This window comes from Lissotriton helveticus, chromosome 2_2 (genome assembly GCF_964261635.1).
Source record: "Lissotriton helveticus chromosome 2_2, aLisHel1.1, whole genome shotgun sequence".
NCBI classification, from domain to species: Eukaryota; Metazoa; Chordata; class Amphibia; order Caudata; family Salamandridae; genus Lissotriton; species Lissotriton helveticus.
The window spans coordinates 407379450-407405148 of NC_136060.1; the positions used below are offsets into that span (position 1 = coordinate 407379450).

Below are 25699 nucleotides of genomic sequence, written 5' to 3' on the forward strand. Positions count from 1 at the left end.
TCCCGCAGCCGGCGGCTTTCACAAAGGGCTCCTCTCAGCCCACTGCACCCCAGCGCTCAGTTCTGCGCACTGGGGCCAGTTACCGAGGCCAGAGCCGGCTGTATCCAGATCAGTGGGGCCGAGTGCTCTCCCCCGTCGATATCCGCGTAGGGGGGCCCGCTCCCTACATGCGGGCCCCATCTGGCTCTGCAGCTGCCGTGCTCGTGGGGCTGTACCTGCAGTCATTCGGCTTAGCTGAAGTTTGTACCCAATGCCAGGGAGCAGATGACTCCTACGGGGCTCTAGCACTGGCCGCACGGTTCTCCAACGCTGCATGGATATCTCCCCTCAGCCGGACCGCAGGCCAGAACCTGGGGCTAGTACTAAAAATCTTAAGAACTTTAGGCCAATCTCACAACTGCCATTTCTTGCTAAAGTGCTTAAACAACATGTGTTAAAATCCCTGAGCAACCACATTGAAAATAGCCATCTCCTGCAATTAAATCAGGCAGGCTACAGGTGGTTATCGGTCCTAGATGAACTTCGACTAAGGGCCGATAAGAAAAAACCATGTGCCCTGGTCCTACTGGACCTTTCCGCGGAATTCGACACGGTCAATCATGACCAACTAATGTCGTGGATTTCGGAGCTAGGGATTCAGGGCACGGCCCTGGCATGGTTGACCTCCTTTCTCAAAGGGCGTTCGCAGAGAACACAATTGAATGACCTTGTGTCCGAATTAGGTCCGGTCTCATGTGGTGTACCTCAGGGTTCGGTATTATCCCCACTCCTTTTTAATGCCTACCTCCAGCCCCTGATAGCGGCACTAAATCAAACGGAGTGTCAAATTTACAACTACGCTGATGACACTCAAATAATTATTCAGATAGACAATGCCTTATCAGCCCACTCACGTTTTCAAAACATCTTATAATTGACGGTGAATTGGATGTCGGCCAACGCCTTGAAAATAAAACCAGTTAAAACAGAGGTACTGGTCGTTACTTCTGACTCCAACCCGTGGAAGGAGCTCTTCTGGACGCATGAGCTGGGTACATATCCAGAATCTGCGGGGATGGTAAAAAGCCTAGGGATCAAAATTGATGCTAAGCTCACCATGACCCAGCAGGTATCGGCACTGGTTTGTTGAGACAGCTGCGCAAACTTGCCCCTATTCTCACATTTAATACACTTCGAACTGCAGTTTCCGCTCTGATATTATCACGCCTCGACTACGGCAACTCCCTATACATCGGCCTCCCGGAGAATCTTGTGTCCAGACTCCAGGTGATTATGAATGATGCCGCAAGGCTCATTTTCAAAGCACCCAGGCGAGCACATGCATCGCCTCTCCTCAAACAGCTGCATTGGCTCCCTGTCAGACAGAGAGCAAAATTCAAGGGCCTATGTATTGCACACAAAGCCCTGTATGGCAGAGCTCCTAGCTACATCAAGGACCGTCTTGACAAATATATCCCCAGCAGGGCACTACGGCCCATGGATGCTAGCCTCCGGACTTGTCCTAGATTGAACATGTCCACGAAAGGAGGCAGAGCCTTTTCATCATCTATCCCCCCCATCTGGAACAACCTACCGGAAAGCCTTCATAAGGAACACGCCCTCCTTCCTTTTAGGAAAAAATAAAAAACAGTTCTTTTTGCAGAAGCCTGGATATAATCTTACCCCTCTGGCTAGGCTAGCACCTCTCTGACAGCGCTTAGAGACCTGCTGGTGATAATGCGCTCAACAAATTTCAATTAACAATAATAATTGAAGCCGCAAGCAGCATCCAGCCTTTCCTCAGGTGCCAGCAGGCCTCCGCCAGCTAATTACCAGCTTTGCAGCCAGGAGCAGCTCCTCAGTTATCAAAGGGCTCCAGGCATCAAACGGGTGCCCCCAGGTCAGTAACTGTCACAGCCGCTGGCCGCACCACAAGCACGAAAGCCTAGCTTCAAAGTCAGCACCAAGCAGCGTCTTCTGTGTTGTAGTTACGTTTTATGCTAGTTTTGCAGCACATCGACAAACTACCTTGGTTGTAAGCTGCAGTCAGACTGTCATGGCTGGGTTTCAGGTATTGCAAGCACAAGGATGTTTTAGGACAGATGAATGGCCGAAGGAGCTTGACTAGATTTTGGCCATCTTCAGGCAACCTTTGCCCTGGGTTTCTGATGTTGAGTGCTCACAAACTTTCAGATAAATTAAAATGTCTAGGCCTTGCACACATGCTATGCTAGGCATTAAAGTGCATGGCTACCCAACAGGCCTCCCAACTCTGAAAGTCCTGTCTATTGCATAGTAGCTGCAGTGAGGCATATCCCTAAAAAAAGGAGAGTGTTGAGGAGTTTCCTGAATTCGTTTTCTTTTTTAATCATTCTCACAGGTAGTGGAAGCGAGTTCCAAAGTTTCGATGTCCGGTAAGCAAAGGAACGTCCACTTCTGGCTTTCTTGAATTTTGGGCACTGTAAAAAGCCTGTGGTCAACGGTATTACAGGAGAACTTCTGGTTCGAGGAATGTGTGCTGTAGATACACATCCTTTGCATGCTCCTGCTATGTAGTGTTGGGTCAGGACGTTTGCAAGTTGTTTTTCTTCAAAGAAGTCCTTCAAGTCATGAGGTAAGGTGACTCCTCCTTTTGGTGATAGTGCATATGGGCATCAGCTCCATGGTTAGATTGTTTTTTCCATCGGGTTTGGACGTGTATCGCTGTGCTCCGGTTCGAAACTGTTCTTCGGGTTCCCCTCGGTGCAGAATCCACTCTACCCTCTAACGTATTGTTTTGTACATGTTTCCTACTTCTCCGGTCAACAAATCTTTCTATTTAGATCGAAAACTTTGTGGGCGGCATTCGGGCCTGACCGTATCGTTCCGGTCTTCCTCGATTGAACAGACACAGTTTAAATTCTGCCCCAGGTGCCACGCTAAGTACCCTTGAACCGACTCACATAGTGTGTAACTTGTGCTTGTCTACAGAGCACAAAGAAGACAATTGCGACAATTGTAAATCGTTTCGGTCCAAAAGACTCTTCAGGATAAACGTCGTGAAATGCAACGTCAGAATATTCACCACACTCCGGATGTCTTCGGTGAAGAATCCGAACATGAAGACGTCAATGCAGCAAAACAAGAAGAAGCCATCTCGGTTCCAGATTCGGATTCGGAACTCGAGATAGACATGGAGTCTGAAGATGTGCCTCCGTGTGCTGTGAGTACCAATGACCACTTGCCCCTTAAGCCCATACCCAAAACTCCTAAGACTTCGGCATCACCTCTGCCTTCTGGCCAAGGTCGGCACCGAGACCGAGTTCCATTAAACTACCAAGGTTCAAGGATTTATTATCTATATTTCCTAATTCCCAAAAAGGACGGCTCCTTAAGACCCATTCTCGATCTCAGAGTATTAAACCAGTACATACTCTCAGAACATGTTCATTTGGTAACACTTCAATAGGTGCTTCCGCTTCTACAGCAAGGTGATTTTATATCCACACTGGATTTAATAGACACATACTTGCACATTCCCATGCATCCAGTTCATCGCAAATTCCTCTGATTTGTGATAGCAGGCAAACACAATCAGCTCAAAGTACTTCCATTCGAAGTAACTACTGCCCCAAGAGTGTTCAACAAATGTCTAGCAGTAGTGGCAGCTCATCTCAGACGACAATAGATCCACGTCTTCCTGTACCTGGACGACTGGCTCATCATAGCCAGCACATACCAAAAGTGTCTACAACACACTTGGGTTGTGCTAGACTTACTCCACCAGTTGGGCTTCACGGTAAATGCCTCAAAGTCCCACCTTCAGCAGACACAACCTTATCTGGGAGCCACTCTTAACAATCGAAAAGCTCTAGCCCCTCCCAATGCAGCCAGAATTCACAATATTCAAGCTCTATTACTTCAGTTTCATACCAACCAAAAATTACCATCCAGAACCTTCATGCAATTGCTAGGGAAGATGGCGTCATGCATAGCACTAGTGCCTCATATAAGACTACACATGCGTCCCCTACAATAATGCTTAGCACTTCAGTGGACTCAATCACAGGGTCAATTGACAGATCTAGTGTTGGTAGACAGCCGTCCCCACTGCTCTCTGCAGTGGTGGAATCCACAAAATGTATCAAAAGGGTGGCTCTTCATCAACCCTTTTCCACAAATCGTGCTAACAGCAGACGCATCTCTATCAGGTTGGGGGGCCCATCTCCAAGATAATACAATCTAGGGTCTCTGGGACACCAAGCACAAACATCTATACATCAGCTATCTAGAGCTTCTGCAGTATTTCTAGCACTCAAAGCCTTTCAGTCTCACCTCATAGACAAAGTTGTTTTAGTCCGCACAGACAACATGACAGCTATGTACTATATACAGAAACAGGGGGAAACACACACTCCAACTGTCACGCCTCACTCAGACCATTTGGAGTTGGGCAATCCATCACAGAATTAATCTCCTGTCAGAACACTTTCCAGGGGTGAACAATCCGATTCCCGACCTCCTCAGCAGAAGGAGACTGCAAATATACGACTGGGAACTTCATCCCCAAGTTCTCCTTCCATATTTTCGACAATGGGGATTCCCACAAATAGATCTGTTCACTACAGTGAACAAAGCAAAATGCCCAAACTTCGCCTCCAGGTTCAAACACCTTCTCTCCAAAGGCAATGCCCTATGGATGAATTGGTCAGGGATATTTGCCTACGCGTTTCCGCCTCGCCCACCACTTCCGTTTCTGGGTTGGAAGCTCAGGCAAACATCACTCACACTGATTCTAGTAGCCCCCACATGGGCTTGTCATCCTTGATTCACCACACTGTTAGAACTATCAGTGGTTCCACATCGAAAGCTGCATATCAACTCCAGACTTCTCCCGCAGAGCCATGGAGAAATCAGGCACCCAAAGGAGCGTAATTTAGCGTTTTGGCTTCTGAAATCATGGAGTTGGAATATATCTAAATCTGCCACCAGATATGTATGCATATCTTAAAAGAAGCAAAAAAAACTACCACCAGAGCTTGTTATGCAGGAAAATGGAAATGTTTCGTTATCTATTGTGATAACAACAAAATGTATCCTTAAGATGCTTCCGATCAAAGCATTATTTGTTACCTTCTGCATCTACAAAAATCTCATATAGCTTATACATTTATTAGATTGCACCTTGCAGCAGTCGCTGCATATTTGCAAAACAGACAGCATTTATCCTTGTTCAAAGTTCCTGTGATTAAAGCCTTTATGGAAGGCTTAAAAAGAGTAATTCCACCCAGAATACCTTGGGCATCAGTGTGGAATCTTAACATTGTACGTAAAAGACTCATGGGTCCACCCTTTGAGCCTTCACACATATGTCCTTTGAAGTTCCTTTCATAGAAGGTTGCCTTCCTCATTGCAATCGCTTCATTAAGAAGAGTTGAGGAGCCAAAGGCATTAACTTTAGAAGAACCCTTCTTTCAGCTTCATAAAGATAGGGTAGTTCTTTGCACCAATCCTAAATTTCTCCCAAAAGTAATTTCTGCTTTTCACGTTAACCAATCCGTTGAGTAATCTGTGTTCCTCCCTCAACCGGATTCTGTAGCAGAAAGATCTCTTCACATACTTTGTCAGAAGAGCTTTATTGCATTATATTGACACAACTTTTTCGTGAAGAAAGCAACTTTTTGTTTCATTAGCTCCACCTAACAAAGGGAATCCTATCTCTAAATTTCCAGATGGATTATTGAATGCATTCAAGCCTGCTTTGGTAAAGCTAAAGAACTTTATCTATACCCCCTAGAGTACATTCCACTCACAAAATAGGAGCATCAATGGCCTTTTTAGGTAACATTCCTATTGCCAATATCTGTAAAGCAGCAATATGGTCCATACCACACACATTTACTAAACACTATTGTGTGGATGTGTTAGCACGCCAACAAGCCAATGTAAGACAAGCAGTGCTAAAGACACTTTTCCAGACAACCGGAACATATACTGGTCAGACACGGCTTTGGTAGAACCCTGCTATATAGTCTATGCAATGCATGTGTATCAACAGCACACATGCCTCGAACGCATTATGTTACTTGCCCAGGAAGCATCTGTTCTTGGCATTTAGAGCTGTAGATTCACATGCGCCCTCCCACCTCCCCGAACACGTGTAGTTTTTGCTGTTCTCTTTATTTACATTACTTATGCATGGACATCTCTTTACTACACTCACTCACTCCATTCTCACCCTCTTACGAGAAAACAATCTAACAATGGAACCGATGCCCATGCGCACTATCACTGAAAGGAGGAATCACCTTATCTCGTGACTCGAAAGACTTCTTTGAAGAAAAACAACCAGGGCCGGACTGGGAACCACAACCGGCCCCGGGGGGGGGGGGGGGAGGTTGGAGGTGCCGCCGAGCACTGCCCTGTACCAAAAACGGCCCCCCAGGTGCCCAAAACCGGCCCCCACCCGTGCGATTGCCCGGTGCCCGCTATGGCCAGTCCGTGCCTGGAAACAACTTGCAATCATCCGGACCCAACATTAGATGGCATGAGTATGGAAAGCACGGAATCTACAGCAATACATGCCAAGAACAGAAGCTTACTGGGCAAGTAACCTAATCCTTGTACATGGCCCAGTGGGCCAGACAGAGAGACTTAAATGTAATTTTCTTGAGTACTGGGAACTCCTGAAGGGCTTCCAGAAATGAGGAAACAGAGTGATGCTTTGGAACTTTTAGTAGAGTGTGCTGCGGCATTCTGGGCAACTTGCAGCCTCTCGACCACATACAAAGGGCTTCCCTGATAAACTGAGTTGCTGTAATCAAGACGGAGCAGCACAGGCCTTTGGACTATAGTTCTTCGAGTGCCAGGAGGGAGTCAACTTGGAAACTTTGTTAAAGTCCTGAGTGAGCCAAAACATTGGGCTGCTAATTTTCTTACTTGGACCTCCATAGTAAGGGGACTGTTTTGGGAGCGAGCAGATCGCCTAAGCAGCCAGGCCACCGTAATTCAGTCCATAGAGTGATATTGTTACTGTCTACTAGGACCTCCGTTTTTTCTACATTTAGTTTCAGAATGCTGCTGAACATTCAGTCGGTGACTCCTCTTAGGCATTAAGTTGAATGGAGAATGCTACTGTATCTGATGTCAGGGAGATGATAATTTGTGTATCATCAGTGTACGATACCATTGAGAATCCATGCCCCATAGTGATGTCTGCCAATGGCCGAACCTAGACAATAAACAGAGTGGGGCTTAGTGAGGAGCACTGTGGGACCCGGTGTTCCATGCTAGTGTCTCAGCAGAATGATCCTCGCAAACTTTAAAGCTACTGTTCCTTTAAATTGAAGCAGCCATTTGGCGTGAATGACCGGATACTCACAGATGTCCGTGCTCTACCGAAAATGTGTTAAGCCAGACACAGTGCTTCAGAAGCTCATAATATCCTTTACGTTGAGACTGAAGTGCAGTTTGCGACAAATCTAGCGATGCAACCTGTAAAATCAGAATGGATTGCAAAACGTTAGTACATTTCTTCATCACAGCTGGATCAGGTCAGACAAATGTAAGGATTGTGCAGTGGTTAGCAGGGCCACAGAACTACAAAATCAAGATGGTGAACTGATTTGTTCCCCTCACCAATTGTCGCAGCTTAGTATAGTTCCGGAAAACAGTAGTGAATGGTGCAGAGAAAAGCTTATCATTGGTGGGTTTCTGTCAGAGTCACATTGCTATGGTGCCATACATGAGGATGAAGTGAAGAACGACATAGAGAAGGCTGAAGGTGAGAATCCTAGGAATGTCCTCAAGAAGCATGACCTATGTGAGATCAAAGGAGAAAAAGGAGTCTATATTAGCGACTTAAAATGGCTAGAGGTCTGGAGCAGATGACCAAGTAATATATAGGTTTCTTTCAAGTGTGCAGAACACATTCCCCACTCTCCGAGATTGCAGGCTTTAGGGGAGATGGAATTATGTTTTGCTTCTTCCTGATGATGATACTTGGACGAAAAGAGAGTGATTTTGTGATAGAAGGGTCAGCCAGAAAGGTAATCGACTTTCTGGAATCTGTGTTGGGGCTAAAGTGAAATATGTCAGAATGTATAAGGCCAGTGAAATACAAATGTGCTTGCATGAAATAGCAAGCTTTCGATGACGAGGGCGAGAGGACAAAGGAAAAATGCAATGTCAATTCCTGGATTGGTGACTGAAAAAGAGGATCACAAACGAGGGCATTCAAGTAGTTTTAATGAGTGAATTTACTAGAAGGAATTCGCAGGTAAAAAGCTGTCGACATTGTGTCTGTGAGATATTAATCCAATATTTATCTTGATCAGCTGAAGGATTCACAGTTTTTCTTGATGAGGAGAAGAATAGCACAACTGCGTTTAATCCTTGTTGAATGAGAGATATTAAAGTGCACAGCGATGAACAGTGTTAGAAGTACTATACAGAGAGGATACGAGGTTGCTAAATTGAGGACAACATTGGCAGTGTGGTGGTGAGTGTGCATAATCCTTGCTTTGTGTGAGGTTGAAGAGAGGTCATTATGGCTGCAGGAGTCATGTAGAAGGTCAGTACAAGGTATGGGATATGGCACTTTAGACAGTGGGTCATGATGGAGCAAAGGATCGATGGTTAAAGAAAGTCTGATGGAGATTAGATCGGGTGGCAGGTGTAATGAATATGGCATAGTACAGAGAGTGTGTAACTATAAGAGGGTAGGTGAGTGCTCAGACAGAAGAGCTGCAGTAATGCGTAAAAAGCACCACAATGATGTAAAGACTGAGATATCATGAACGCAAAGCATATATGTTTGTTATGTATCATTTTAATTATGTAATCATGGGTGAATTATGTTGCAGTTGCTTACAGGAAACCTGCAGCCTTAGGGCTTAAGTTGTCACATGTGAATAGATTATAAAATGGGGAACAAGTATGTTAGTTGAAGGTTGTCTTTAGACCTGGAATCACTTTTATGGGTTGTGTTCTTGGTATTATCTATGGTTATACGCATGTTTGTCGGTATTCGCCTACCTCTTCCAGAAATCTTTTCACCCTGAAATTTCACATTGCTTTAAAATGTTTTTTTCCATGCTGGTATGTGGGGCATTCGCCGTATGGGGATGCTAACGTGTTTAATGTGGTGTAGCAGAAAGGTACCTGCACACGGAATAATATTTTTCTTTGAAGAAACAAAAAATGTAAATGATCAAAGGCAAATTTCGGTTTTGCTTGATTTCCTTGAGTATTCCTGAGACATTTTGTGTTGCTCATGAAAATCAGAAACACAATGGTGGCCCTACTGGAGCAACTGCATTTTGTTTTCCTCAAGTTATGAATATGGCCCCTAGATATGATCACATTGTTCTGCATCGAAGTGTATCACATAAAAGCTCATCTCCTGAGCCTTAATTGAGCCATAATTGAAGATTGGTTAGTGCTTATGCTTTTTTTGTAACCTTCATAAGACTGCTGCAAATCGGGTAGTTAGTATGGCAATGATGACATTGGGTATCTTTTAGTTTCAGTTTCGAGTCCCTATGCAGGGCTGTGATTAGGAGCGATATGTGACATGGACGTCTCCAGAAGTTCTTAAAGTATAATAGTCCCATCTGCAACAGCAGGTGGGAGAAAGTTATCTTCCAGCCGAATCTTATTCCTTGACCGTAGTGCATCAGGATCACTTTCTTGGAAGGCTTGAATCAGTCTACACCTCAAGTTTGGAAGAAGATCCATTTAATGTGAAGGTTCACATTGACTGTCGTTTGTGGATCATGTGGGGGTCTCCCTGTGGATTCCGTAGCCACCTCAAACGTCACCAATTTCCCAATGGCCATTGTTTGCCTCTGTTTCTCCTTGGAAATATTTATCCGAGGTAAGAAAACTGCCACACCAATCCAGATTCTCTCTAGCGTTTCCTTGCATTAAAGAGTTTTAGTGATGGGCAGCACTTCTTCCACATTTCCACACTTTGTATTACAAATGGTTTATGTAGCAGAATATAAATTAACAGTAGCTTCTGCGCTTCTTTAGAACGATGTCTCTCGTTTGTGACATTGGGGTTGACCCTGGTTAGAATTATGAAACGCTCTTGGGTCTGGTACTCCTGCATATTGTTGTTTAGCTCTTTTCCTATTTGGAGGAGTTGGCTGCGGCAGACTAAATGTAAGTGACTTGAGGCCGGATTTAGAGATAGATGAATGGGTTTCGCCCTCACAAGCGTGACGAATATCCTGCCTGCCTTATTAAAAGGGCCCTATGATATAATGCATTTGGAACAAGGCGGGAGTGATATCGGACATGTTTGTGCTGCAGCAACCAGTCCGCTGACCTCTAAGTCAGGCCCGAAGTGTTTACAGACTGAGTGACCAACCTCTGTTTGAGATTCACCTAGGGACAATTCTTTGGAGTCTTGCTACAGAAAGGGTGTTACTCATTTTGATTAGATCCAACGCCCTCTCCATATGAAAATAGAAATTAAGAGTACTCATCTGCTATAGGTTATGCATGAAGGAGAGCAAGCATTGCATGCAAAGAGAGTACTGATGGCTGAAATGAATGAGCGAGCAAGCAATGCATGCAAAGAGTACTGATGTCTGGGATGAAGGAGAGAGCAAGCATTGCATGCAAAGAGAGTACTGATGGCTGAAATGAATGAGGGAGCAAGCATTTCATGCAAAGATAGTACGGATGGCTGAAATGAATGAAAGAGAGCAAGCATTGCATGCAAAGAGAGTACTGATGTCTGGTATGAATGAGAGAGCAAGCATTGCATGCAAAGAGAGTACTGATGTCTGGGATGAATGAGAGAGCAAGCATTGCATGCAAAGAGAGTACTGATGTCTGGGATGAATGAGAGAGCAAGCATTGCATGCAAAGAGAGTACTGATGTCTGGGATGAATGAGAGAGCAAGCATTGCATGCAAAGAGAGTACTGATGGCTGAAATGAATGAAAGAGAGCCAGCATTGCATGCAAAGAGAGTACTGATGTCTGGGATGAATGAGAGAGCAAGCATTGCATGCAAAGAGAGTACTGATGGCTGAAATGAATGAAAGAGAGCAAGCATTGCATGCAAAGAGAGTACTGATGTCTGGGATGAATGAGAGAGCAAGCATTGCATGCAAAGAGAGTACTGATGGCTGAAATGAATGAAAGAGAGCAAGCATTGCATGCAAAGAGAGTACTGATGTCTGGGATGAATGAGAGAGCAAGCATTGCATGCAAAGATAGTACTGATGGCTGAAATGAATGAGCGAGCAAGCAATGCATGCAAAGATAGTACTGATGGCTGAAATGAAAGAAAGAGCAAGCATTGCATGCAAAGATAGTACTGATGGCTGAAATGAATGAGCGAGCAAGCATTGCATGCAAAGAGAGTACTGATGGCTGAAATGAATGAAAGAGAGCAAGCATTGCATGCAAAGAGAGTACTGATGGCTGATATGAATGAGGGAGCAAGCATTGCATACAAAGATAGTACTGATGGCTGGAATGAAAGAGTGCAAGCATTGCATACAAAGATAGTACTGATGGCTGAAATGAAAGAAAGAGCAAGCATTGCATGCAAAGATAGTACTGATGGCTGAAATGAATGAGCGAGCAAGCATTGCAAGCACAGATAGTACTGATGGCTGAAATGAAAGAAAGAGAGCAAGCATTGCATGCAAAGATAGTACTGATGGCTGAAATGAATGAGCGAGCAAGCATTGCATGCAAAAAGAGTACTGATGGCTGAAATGAATGAAAGAGAGCAAGCATTGCATGCAAAGAGAGTACTGATGGCTGATATGAATGAGGGAGTAAGCATTGCATGCAAAGAGAGTACTGATGGCTGAAATGAATGAAAGAGAGCAAGCATTGCATGCAAAGAGAGTACTGATGTCTGGGATGAATGAGAGAGCAAGCATTGCATGCAAAGAGAGTACTGATGGCTGAAATGAATGAAAGAGAGCAAGCATTGCATGCAAAGAGAGTACTGATGTCTGGGATGAATGAGAGAGCAAGCATTGCATGCAAAGAGAGTACTGATGGCTGAAATGAATGAAAGAGAGCAAGCATTGCATGCAAAGAGAGTACTGATGTCTGGGATGAATGAGAGAGCAAGCATTGCATGCAAAGATAGTACTGATGGCTGAAATGAATGAGCGAGCAAGCAATGCATGCAAAGATAGTACTGATGGCTGAAATGAAAGAAAGAGCAAGCATTGCATGCAAAGATAGTACTGATGGCTGAAATGAATGAGCGAGCAAGCATTGCATGCAAAGAGAGTACTGATGGCTGAAATGAATGAAAGAGAGCAAGCATTGCATGCAAAGAGAGTACTGATGGCTGATATGAATGAGGGAGCAAGCATTGCATACAAAGATAGTACTGATGGCTGGAATGAAAGAGTGCAAGCATTGCATACAAAGATAGTACTGATGGCTGAAATGAAAGAAAGAGCAAGCATTGCATGCAAAGATAGTACTGATGGCTGAAATGAATGAGCGAGCAAGCATTGCAAGCACAGATAGTACTGATGGCTGAAATGAAAGAAAGAGAGCAAGCATTGCATGCAAAGATAGTACTGATGGCTGAAATGAATGAGCGAGCAAGCATTGCATGCAAAAAGAGTACTGATGGCTGAAATGAATGAAAGAGAGCAAGCATTGCATGCAAAGAGAGTACTGATGGCTGATATGAATGAGGGAGTAAGCATTGCATGCAAAGAGAGTACTGATGTCTGGGATGAATGAGAGAGCAAGCATTGCATGCAAAGAGAGTACTGATGTCTGGGATGAATGAGAGAGCAAGCATTGCATGCAAAGATAGTACTGATGGCTGAAATGAATGAGCGAGCAAGCAATGCATGCAAAGATAGTACTGATGGCTGAAATGAAAGAAAGAGCAAGCATTGCATGCAAAGATAGTACTGATGGCTGAAATGAATGAGCGAGCAAGCATTGCATGCAAAGAGAGTACTGATGGCTGAAATGAATGAAAGAGAGCAAGCATTGCATGCAAAGAGAGTACTGATGGCTGATATGAATGAGGGAGCAAGCATTGCATACAAAGATAGTACTGATGGCTGGAATGAAAGAGTGCAAGCATTGCATACAAAGATAGTACTGATGGCTGAAATGAAAGAAAGAGCAAGCATTGCATGCAAAGATAGTACTGATGGCTGAAATGAATGAGCGAGCAAGCATTGCAAGCACAGATAGTACTGATGGCTGAAATGAAAGAAAGAGAGCAAGCATTGCATGCAAAGATAGTACTGATGGCTTAAATGAGTGAAAGAGAGCAAGCATTGCATGCATAGAGAGTACTGATGGCTGAAATGAATGTGTTGAGTCATGTCTACTGTTGAAGAATGTGAGCGTTTGGTGTCACCATCTCCAAGATGTTAAATCATAGTCTGTACTGAAGGCCACCCACTCCTAACTGCCTGTAAGCAATATACATTATCCCGCCGTGTGGAGTTGATGCTTGTTGAAAAAATTGTCTGCACATTTGTAGATGTGAAACCGAAAACTGAGGACTAGATAAGGCTGCTGAAAGCTGATTGACTGATCACCTCATGAGGTTGCAATTGTTTTTGCATTGTTGAACCTTAAACAGTATTTTTTCGCTTACGTTTTGTAAGGGTTAATCGTTTATCTCTATGTTGTCTTTTCTCATACTTCCAACGTCTGCTAGCTTCAGCCAGGGGCCACTGAAAGATGCGCCGAACCTGATCTGCACACCTCACGCGGCTTGGTACAGTGAGCAGGCCTCCATTGAAATGCGGGAGGAGGCAGCACGGGAGATCCGACGAGCAATCACAGGTATTACTGTACATGCAGCAGTGTTACACGCGTTAGTGCAATGGCAGGGCAAGTGCTTTGTTTAACTCTCCTAAATTATCAATGTATACACCCCTCGTGTCCTACTCTACTTGAAACATGCCTGATGCAGTCTGCCGAGTTATCAGGAGCCGGCAATGTACTGACATGTACTGTGTGTGATGAATAAAGAGGAGGCCAAAGCGATGTTCTCATAAAACTACTAGACTGTTCTTGGATCCTTTAAGCCCACACCAAATCAGTAGGTGTATTGGAAATATTGACTAAAGGATGGCAATAAAACAATATAGTTTGCACTTTATTTCTTAGGCCTACCCTAGAGACAGCTTTGAGGTGTCTTACCAGCCGCACGTTTTCTTTCAAAATAAATGCTAATAAAAATGCATGCATATATGGAGTTTTTAGTTTGCCCTCTTTATTGATTGGGCTGTTTAACTTTCATTCAAGTTATGCTCCCTCCTATCACAACAAGCCGTACAGGACAATAAACCTGTCTTCTTCAGCCATCGCATGTATCACCTTGAGTGACTGCATTTTTCCTGTGAATAGGTATACATAAACCTAAAAAACATAGCCCCTCCAGGTTCGGTATTTAATGGCACTTGTATTTACCAGTGACTGGTACTACAGATATATAGTAGGGTGTCGTCACATCAATAAAAGTAAAAAATAAAAAGATATATTGAAACCTGCAAAATTGGCGACTCATCATAACGTTTGCATATTTTTTAGTATATGGAAAAGAATCAGAAAATAGCAAATGTACATGTTGAAGCCACAGACAGCTGTGTGAAGGTTATTTGAAGCACTTGCATCTGGCTCAAGAGGGAAGCCTAGCAAACATGAGGGACTGCAGCTTTGTGAAATAATTTCCTGGCTTGTGCATCTGACTCCGGAGGGACCTGTAGTAACTATTTGAGGTACTGAGATCTATGGAGACTTTAGTTGGTTCTGGTTTGAGATGGACTTCTTGTAATCACTTAAATACTGTATCTTTTTGAGGATTTTGCATCTGACTTGAGATGGACCTATATTAATGACTTTAGGTTCTGCAGATTTGTGAAACACAGATCATTTATGAAATTCGACATTTACATTTCGCTTCCACTTACCGCAGCACTCAGAATAGGGCCATTAGATTTAATATCCGTAGCTGCGATCCTTGGCCCGCTGCTTGACTATTGAATGTGTGATATACAGGTCTAACACCAAATATTTTAGCCGGATTACATTTGAGCAGCCACTAGGCTTGACAGGACAAGTAATGGAGGAATCTTTCAATGATCCACCTGTAGCCAAATGAATCAGAATGGTTACCCAGAATTCTAGTGTCATTGGGATAGTTGTAGGCTGTGCCAAAGGATAAGATGAGTGCATTTAATGGCCTTAGATATACGCCTGAAATAAGTGGCGGTAGTCAATGTGGAAATCTAATTTCGGTAATGAGATGGATATTAATGCCTGCAATTATAACCATAACTGGATTTCCGCCCTTTCTTTCTTCAGCACAGAGAGGTTGTGCGAAAGCACCTTGACCTGCAGTTTATACTGCACAGTTTGCAATTAATGTTTCCATAAACCCAGAATTCAGTGAAAATATGGAAACTAGGAAATATTAGACATCAACATCCCTACTGATTCGTAATATGTACCGGTTGAGGTGCCTAGATAAGTATGTGTTTTTTGTGTGCTTACCTAGAGAGATATTGAACACTTCCACTTCATGGGAAATGGCACTTTTGACCCTGCGGAGCACACACAGGATCACCCATACACAAATTGCCTATTAAGAGTGGTAAAGGTATTAGCAATGAAACAAATTGTTTTACTTGTTAAATGAACAATTTACAAAATGTAATGCAATATGACGTACCGTTACAGTGTATAAGGTTAATTTCATTGTGAATCTTAAGGTTCTGCCTAGGTTACGTACCTTACTACTATTTATTTTAAAGGATCTGTGCTGTGAGCACATATAAGTAAGCAAGAGGGAGCATGATACTACACGTAAGTACCTAAGTACTAGAACTTAGTTGATGGAGTTGTGGTGCAGCCTTCTCCCCTGACAGCCTTCGATTTCCAACTTTTACCTAAGTATGTGAACAAATAATTCTGATGGATATTTCTAACCACAGATTCCTCACCATGTGAATATTTCCTAAGCATCAGACTGGACATTTCGAGCAATACTTGTGTGGCTCTATGCTGACATCGTTCTGCTCCAGAAGTGAACAGGATAGCTGCGTAAAAGTGCCACTAATGGGAACTAACATAATTTCCTTAGATTTAGGGCCTGATTTAGATCTTGGCCCGAACTTCCACCGTCCCGTGGCGGTGGTTCAGAGTACTTAAGTATTATGTGAATATCAAGGACCCCCTGAACCACGTATACGATGGTTCAGAGTACTCCATCGAGTTGACCTTATTCCGTCCGCCTAATTTAGATGTGCTGGTTGAACCATCACTGTAGCGGTCTCCCCTGCTGGCTAATAGTACTCTGTTGCCGTCAGGCCGGCGGTATTGAGCTGAACCTATTTAGATGTTCATTTTGTTCTGGTGGTGTCCTAGGGGAGGTTTGCTGAGGGAATGAGACCCTGGTGGAGTGGATACTGGTAAGTACTACTTATTAATGTGTCAATACACATAGGTGTCATGTTACCATCAAAAACATATGTAGGCAGTGTGTTATGGCTCTTTGTGTTACATATTGCATGCTGTGCACACAACATACAAACACTATTGAATGGACACCCACAAGCATAACACTCACAACCCTCACACAACAATTATTTTTTAAGTGTTAATACAGGTATGTTCAGATTACCTAGTAGGGAAATGAACACTTCTGCATTAAACCTAAGAAAAATATTGCATGTAAAAGCTATGCAAAATATACACGAGGCTACAGAAATTGTCAACACACAAATCATAGTAGGACAATTGCACAAGTAGCTTACCTTAGATCTCCGCAACAATGGATTAGTTTGCCCTTGTGGTGGATTCAGAGCAGCAAAGGAGAGACCTGGACGATGGGGTACAAGACGGAAACGGAAGAGGAAAACACAAAATAAGGTAAGTTCTTACCTCATTTCCTTCGAATTCGCCAACTCAAAAGTAGGAGGTTTTCCCTCCACAGTTGCTTCGATGGAAAGGCACATGGTGATTGGCTCTGCAGCTATATTTGCTGGGCTCCCACAGGCAGCCACTTTTTCCTATGGCACCGTTGACCTGGGTGAGGATTCCTTGCGGAGTCAGCGGTACTCAGGCGGTCTTCCACCTATGGACACACCAAGATCTAAATAGAGTGGGCGGACCGCCAAGATCTAAATCAGGCCATAGTCTAAAATCCAGTGTGCAAGCAAATGTCACCTTCCAAAACTGCAAGGTTCAACCATATGTCTATGATGGATTCCCACAAAGAATACCTTTGGTGCTTGGGGTTGGTACTCAACTCCAGGACCAGCGATGACTGTACCCAAATTAATCTAATGACATACAGGACCATGAAACAAAGCTTTACGTTGCCAAACAACAAAAGTCTCCACATTCTAAAATTATCCCATAAAAATGATGACCATTCGACATGATTAACCGATCTGAAACTATCAAGGTGAAGAAGTACTTTTTATGTCGAGCTGGTGTAAGCAGCGCAATCGCTGCGTCCAGCGAAGCTTCTTTTGTTATCCACTTGCTGGGAAAGTGGGACAGGGGATGGGCACGCGCAGGGCCATCGGCGATTTCACAATGTGTGCGCGCATGTTCACCCACGCGCTGTGCACATCTCCTGTCCCAGATTCCCAGCAAGTGGATAACACATACACAGACACACGCGTGCGCACACATACGCGTGCACCCCCCACGCTACCCCACCCCACTCCACTCCACTCACCGGGCTCTTTCGTCGCAGCGCTGCTACAGGCTCCGTCACTCCGCCGCATCACCTGGCACACGCGGGGCTTCCCTCACTCATGGGAGCCCCGCACTTGCATCAGCAGCCGCAGCCGCCACTTCTGCTCCTTCTGATCGTCTCTTGGCACACGCGGGGCTGTCCCTCAGGCATGGGAGCCCCGCGTCAGCACTGCTCCTCTGGGCCAGCCACTCCGTGGGCGTGGGCTTGCTGCAGAAGGCGGAGGTCCCGCCCCACGAGGCGTGACGTTCCCGAAATTCCGGTTTTCGACCGGCGGCGGTGAAACGTTTGTTTTGCTAATAACTTGGGATCCGTTTGAAGAATCCTCTATTCAGACCACTATCGAGTGTTTTGAATGTGCGATCACTGGCGTGTTGATATTGCACAGAAGAGTGTGCACTGCTTTGGTGGTTTTACTTTAATTAGAAACACTAATTTATTTTAAATGATACATATTTTAACTAATGCATCTTAATAAGTTTGTTGTCATTGACAGGGATTTGCCTTCTTAAAGATGGCCGCACTAATAGCCGCACTCTGCAAGGCCTCCGGTTTCTTATCTTAAACATCGTGAAGTGTTCTCACGAGATAGTCTCACATGTCCTTGCCTGTCCCGTCAATGGTTTTTTACGCGAAGACTCCATTCTGGCACCCAGCTCTGTCTCCTTCCGTGGTAGACGTTGGTCGGATCCTCCGGTGGTGGCAGCAAATACATCCTGCCTGGTTCCTTTCTCTCCATCTCCGCTTTATCAGGAAGATGGCAAGGCTGAAAGGTGCTGCAGAAATGTACACAGAGAGCGCCTGCACGGCAAGAAAGGAACATCACCTTGCAGGAAGGCAGCTCAGTGTGTTAAGGTAACTGCAGTAGCTATCTCGGGCAAACTCATGATCACACGTTTGAATGCGGGGTTGGACAACTCCGCCTCGCACCCTCTTTGGGAGATAAAAGCAGGCACAGTTACAGCAGCAGTGCAGCAAAGGTACAAGACGATGAGAGCAGACGCTATATTAACAATATTAGGAGGTCAGGTAAAAAATAAAGCAGACTTCTAAAGCACCCACAGGACCTAAGGAGCCTTCGTATTATTTCTCGGGAGTTGAGATGCATGCATAATAGTGCACATTCCGTTTTGTCCCGATGAACCAGTGCTGATGTTCGACTGGGCACTTTTTTTTGCTTTTATCTCTGGGCTCTTTATTTGCTTTAATCTATGTTTATCTCTTTGATCTCCCCACCCCCTCTTGATGTACAGAATGGTTTGTGTTATAAACATTTCTGGAACCAAGTTACAACAAGGCTGTTAAGCGTAAAGCAGGGTATCTGCCATTCCAACATCATTCATTGCAAAGAGTAGGTGCTTTTTCTTTTTTGCCCTCATTTAATCTCGCTTTGCGTCTAGATTAGTCTGTAAGCACTTTTCTTTAAGTAGTTTCCTCTACTGCAGGAACGACATGCTTTCCTGCAACATTCTGCGCACTATGTGCGCTTTCACTTTCTAAGCAGCCTAGGACAATGGCAGCCCTTCTTTGCATAAGTCTTGCATTTACAAGAGTATGCGCTATTGGCCATTGTACATGAAAATGCCTTTTATGTATATGTTAATTTTCAAATCGTATAAATAAAAGGCATTGTCATTTACCATGCCAATAGCTTAAACTCTCGCAAATGCGAGACCTATTGCATTGCAAATGCTTGTTACCTAAAGAGTCCCGTACTGACAAACACAGGTCCCTTCCCCCACCAACAGTACTATGTCCTTAAGCATTAATTGTAGCGGGTAAAAATGAGCAAGTACTGAGTGCAACATATTCTGGTAACTAGTTGTCAAATTTTAGGTTCCCTATTTTACAAATCAGTCTCGTTGGCGAAGAAATATTAAAGAAAACCGTCAGTTTTTATTTAGTTAATTTAGACTGAGAAATGTACTGTTAAAATTCAATGTACAAAAAGACGCTGAATGCAATAAAACACACATGAATGAATATGTTAACAAATGTAAAGAAATGTAATTGCGTTTTTTAAATAACCTACTGTATGTTTTTGTTTTTCCTACACATGTGTACCACTATAGTGCATTCTCCTAGTCCCACCTAAACCATCATCGCAACATGGATCCCCCCATCCCCCCCATTCTCAGTCCCCATTACCTTCTCACCTCCTTTCTTAGTATAACTCACCCTCCCCACAACATGACAACTCCCAATCCCATTTCCCCTCCTACTCTCAGCCCCCATTACCCTTCCTGCACCCCCACCTCGACTATCAGTCTCCCAGCATACACCCTGACCCACCCACCTACCATCATTGCCCTCACTCACACCACCAACCCCCTCCCCACCTCATACACACCCCTCCCGACCAAAACATCCCTTCTCCCTAACACCCTCCCGTACACCAACACAACGCACACCTCCTCGAACACCAGCCCACGCTCCCACCTGCACACGAATTTCCTGGTCAGCCATTCCCCTCAGACGGCCGCCCCCACCTCCACCACCTACCCCACGTGGACAACATCATGGCCACCCTTGCTCAGATCAAAGATGACATACACAACATCAAGGAACTACTCGCCACACACCCCATACACCCCTCACCCACCTCCCCTCCCAACTTATTCCCTACCCACCCGGCTGACTCACTCACTCAACACGCCCCAAACCGGGCGTCAATCCCCGCTCTTAGACGCAGCAAATACCCTCCTCCCTCTCTTCGCCCCTGCAACACCCCACACAACTACACCTCCCCGCCCAACGGGTCCTCCATCCTTCCGTCGAACTCTCTCACTCAACCTTAATCATTTTTATTAATTGTCTGATTCCCACATGTTTAACTTTGTAGCCATTTACGTGTGCCATTTATTTGTACTATTTTTTATATAGGTTGGCTTGTAGCCACCTATTTGTACCATTTATACTATGTGACCTATTGATTTATCTGTCTGACTATGCGTCCCCAGGTACTCCTCTTTGTAAAGCGCTCTGATATCCGCAAGGATCTTGTCCGCGCTATATAAAACTTTCAAAATAAAAAATAAATAAAAATAAAATATATTTTTTGTTTTGACCAGCCTCAAACAAATAGACTAGGGAAATAAAGAAGAATTGTTGATTGATTCAGTGGGCCTTTTTCCTGCTCTGAAATTGACTATGGAGAATTTCATTTGTTGTGCATGTCTACAGGCTTTCGCTGCCCAGAGTTTGTCCAAGTATGATGTCTTATTGCACTCTCTTACTTTACAGTCACATTTAAGTACTGTCTACACCACTGAGCAAAAGTGTTGAAATGGCAGCTATCTACATACTTCTCTCCACAGCAGAGTGGAGTTCAACCTTATGTTTGACACTTCTGAGTCCCTACTTTCCAAGTCTATGAACTCCCAATGCAACAAGAATACAAGATGCTGATGACTAAACGACTTCAACATAGGTTTTAGGAGCATACATAATCCTCAGAATAAAGGGTATGGGGGGGGGTTTAATTATAGAAACCAGGCATATGAAGAATGTGAACCCTGGACAAAGTGAATAGAGGAGAGCAGTGCGTACCTTCCTGACACTAAATATTTCAAATAAAGCCAAGAAAAAAAAATCAACATTCGGCTACTAAGACCTCAGAATAACTGTGAGCAAGCTTTAAACTTTACCCTCCCAAAACAACTTGACTTCTTTGACTAAGAAATTCTAAACAGCATGATTCCCTGCTGCAGCCGCTGTTAATCATTAGGAATGTACGGCCCCAATTGCTATATCAGAACGTTGCTCTGAGCATACAATATAGGCTTCTAGAGCCAAACAACCTCCCCTTGTGATGACACCTGGTGCCCCCGCCCTCGGAAACCCACCCACCCCGACAGACCATGCACGTAACCTCTGCATCATACTGGACAGACCATGCACGTAACCTCTGCATCATACTGGACTCATCAATCACTATGAATCGTCAGATCAACGCTGTCTCCGCCGCATGCTTCAACACCCTCCGCACACTATGTAAAACATTCAAATCGATACCCTCCGACACCAGGAAAACAGACTGGTCTACTGCAACACCCTCTACGTCGGAATCAACAAAAAACTCCTCCACCAACTCCAGACCATCCAGAATGCAGCAGCCAGACTAATCCTCGTTATACCACAGCTTAACCACATCACCCAACACTTCAGTGACCTCCTTTGGCTCCCCGTCAAAAGAAGAATGGCTTTCAAGCTGCTCAGGCACTTCTGCAAGACCATCCTCAACATCAGACCACAATACCTCAACAACCACCTCTCCTTCCATGGCTCCAAGAGAAACCTCTGCTCAGCCGACCTTGCCCTAGCCACCGGCCCACGCTTCTACAGGAACAGAGCGGCGGAAGGTCCTTCTCCTACCTCAGAGCCAAGACCTGAAACAATCTTCCCCTTCACCTGGGAAGCTCGACACTGCGCCAATTCAGGAAAGACTTCCAAGACCTGGCTCTTCGAATGAATCAAACAGAGTGCCCACCCCCACACACCACCACCTAGAGTCCTTAACAGGTGATTAGTGCTCTTTGCAAACCACTTTTTGATTGATTGAACCACCACTTGGAGGCAAACCACCTCACACTCCGCTTTCACATTAGTTAAGTTGAAAGGTCACACGATCTGTTCCTGTACGGCATACCCACAAAGGGTTAACTCTCCAAACCATCCACCCACTTCAAAACATAATATGGGAGTGGTAGTCCTGATCCTTGAGGTAAATTCCCACTCTCCCACCCCCGGATAAGCACAATTACAGGCCAAAGATGGCAGTTTATGATGGGTAAGGCAGCACTGTGCAGATATCCATTAACACGTTCCAGCTACTACTGTTGTGCTGTCAAGCATCCATCCTTGGATGGTCGTGGGGCACAGTCCTCCTCAGGGAGAAATCTGTCAATATCTCCAGAGAGCCTAATGCTCCCTGATCCAACTCCTACAGTCCGAAGTCTTTCCAAGGTGGACAGTAGGCAGATTGCATGTAAAGACCCTGAGACTTCACACCCTAGTGTGTGGACATAGTTTGCGAGAGGCCAGCTGCAAAATGTTACCAGGTGTAGCTCACCATACAGCAAACCTGGATCACTTATCTGACAGTATGTCACTGACATACTATTTGATATAGTGCATACTACCCCTGATGAGACATTGAAGCGCTTTATGGCGAGTAGCATGCTACCCTTGAGCCCAAAGTTAGTGGTCAGTCCATTCTTATTTGGAGGCCGATTTCCCTGAAATGGCGTGTTTTACAAAAAGTACCTCTGGGTGAGAAATCCAAGCCACAAAGAGGAACCACTCAAACCATCATATGCGCACAGGTGACACACAACTCTGCAAACAAACAATGCAATAAATCCTTTGAGGAGAGAAGACACACCACTCAAGACATACCACCGTGACCTACACCACATTCCTAACAAGCAAGGATTGCAGCAACGTAGACTGTCTTGTGGAGGAGTCGGGGCTTTAGGTCTGGTTGGTGGGGGGGGGGGGGAACAGACCAGAGGGTGACGGAGCCAGATTAGGCAATGACTGGTTAGGTGGGGTATTGGGTTAATTCCGGGTGCCCGGGTTAAAGTGAAAGCGGACAACCCCATTGTTATTGAAAGCGGGCGCCCACGTGCTGCCTGCAGTAAAAGAAACTCATTAATGAAAGAAGTGCTCACAGACTAAAGAAGGTGTACCGGGTAACAACCGAAGTAAAAGGGCCAGTCGCCTTGGGAGGTTACAAATTAAGACCAGGTGGGACTAACGAGCCTCTTTACGAATCGGAAGGAAGCATTTACGGAGGACAATGGCACAAACCAATGACAAATATGGGCAGAGAGTGGGTGGGGCTTCTATTTCATACTACACTAACAACAAGTCTCGCAGAGCAGCGCATGCGTGCTGCCTCTTGGCTCGACCTAAAAACGATAACCCATCATGATTCTTCCCTTAGCTTAAGACACGCAGACCATATATAGGTAGCGACTGAGGTAACTATTAAATGTCATCAGTTTGGAACACGGGAATAAAGCATCATGACATTGTCTCACTCCTTTGTTCTCTCCTAGTAAGGAGAAGCTAGTTCTGTCCTCGCCATCCATTCAGAGCAGACGAGCATAACATAAAGTGTTATATTACATAAGGTGTTATATTGTGCCTCTGTCCCCAAAGCATGCAGTCACAGAACAGCGACACAGTGCATCCCATTCTGAAAGAGACTCTAGTTCGAAATGTCCCTTATATGAATGTTATATATAAGGAGCGCTTCATCTCCTGGTGCAGTTGATCAAGTTATATGTATTAGTACAAAAATGCTATTTTGTATTGAGTGTTTTATCTGGCTGGAAGACATATTTCATCACATTTACACCAATGTCACTGTATTTGCTAAGACTAAATCAGATAAAAATACAATAGTGCAGTATTTGAGGTCTCTGGAAACGTGAACTCTTTTGGGAACACTCCTGTAATTTGTTTTTTTTATGTTAAAACTTTATTTATGTAACAAATATGTTGTGTGGCTGGTTAAATACACAGTATATGTGTCTAGAGATTCACGCTGCTGTTAATGAATGGATCAGCCGGTGCCCGAGGTTGTCTGGGCTGTATTAAATTGCAGCCAGGCATGTTATAAAGTCGTTGCTTTGAATTGATCCTCAGGTCGCATTCCGGACAGTCTGAAGAACTGTGTCAACAAAGACCACTTGCCCACAGCTACACATTGGGCCAGCATGGATCCCGGGGTCGTCCATCAGGAGCTGAACGGGGCTGCATACAGGTAAGGGTCTCGGACACACATACATCAGAGGTGGTGCTGATCCTCCTGCATTGGAGCAAAGTGTTGGCACCGCAGCTCTTATTGACACAAGATGCTTAGAACACAAACCACTGAAGTGGAGTTAGATTTCCTTGGCAATTAGAGTTGCTTCATACTAAATTTAGAAATAATTTGCTTCTTGGCCAATACATTCACACAGTATTTACTGCTTGGGAGCCTTTGCGTTTCAAGGTTCTTCTGATGCCGCAGAAGTTTGTAGGTCACTAAAGTCTTGTAACAACACTTAACAAAAGGCAGCCACTGCTTACATTCGTAGATAAATAAACTCAGACATACAGCTAAATTGAAGTTTAGAGGCAGGGCTCAAACAGTCGAAGGACCCTCCAGCCAAGATACCCCCCCCCTTAGGATTGCCTCTTCCACAAGTGCATTTATCAGGGGGTCCGGCAGCAGTCGAAATAATCTATCAGCCCTGCGTTGCCTGACATCTGAACACCTCCGAGATCTCCAGTCCCATGAGTCTAAAGAGGAGAGGTGTTCCATCATTTTAGACTAGATTCGGTTTTAACAGAAACATTATGGTGACCAGGCGCCAAAGACAAAGGGCCCATTGAGGTGGTGAGGAGTGAGACTGTACTTCTAAAGAAGCCATGTGAGACTGCAGAAATGTATTTGCATCGGATTGTGGTAGATCTTGTGCAAAAGAATGTCACTAGTGTTTATGAATGGGCCTCATCCGATCCTTTTTTCATGCTTAAATGTCTGATATAGTTAAAGTTAATTTTCCTTCTCTCGGTTTCTGCTTCCTTGTAACAGATGCAGTGCATCTCTGGTTGTAATGTTGCACTGTTTGCTGATACGCGCTGATACGTTTGTGATTGGGTGTACTTTGTTGATAAAAATAGGTGTAGCATCGAACCCAATTGATTGAGAGAATTCTTTTTCTTACACTGTCACTTAGCGGACGAACTTTGACCACTTTGTGCTCATTCATGTTTCAGTATTTAATATAACACAAAATAATGAACACACTTTTAAATACATTTTTGTCGTGCGTTCGACAAATGCTAATTGTTTCTAGAATAACACGTCCGACAATGTGTTTTGAAATTGCAGCATTGCTTATGCCACTTTTTCATGCTCCAATTTTCTCCTCCTCATCATTCACTTGCTATAAAAATAATTTCCACGTATCCAAATGCTTCTTTTATTCCTAAAAACGTTTCTTCCATT

General features: G+C 44.4%; 1 protein-coding gene across 7 annotated transcripts in view; it reads left to right on the forward strand.

Moving 5' to 3' along the window:
- Positions 1-25699, forward strand: part of CTBP1 (C-terminal binding protein 1) — a 1555004-nt gene that overhangs the window by 1512029 nt on the left and 17276 nt on the right. For all 7 annotated transcript variants that reach the window (XM_078678645.1, XM_078678646.1, XM_078678643.1 and 4 more), the window contains 2 exons: positions 13642-13769; positions 24349-24466. In XM_078678645.1, the coding sequence (XP_078534771.1) occupies positions 13642-13769; positions 24349-24466 (246 nt within the window). The remainder of the gene's footprint in view (positions 1-13641; positions 13770-24348; positions 24467-25699) is intronic.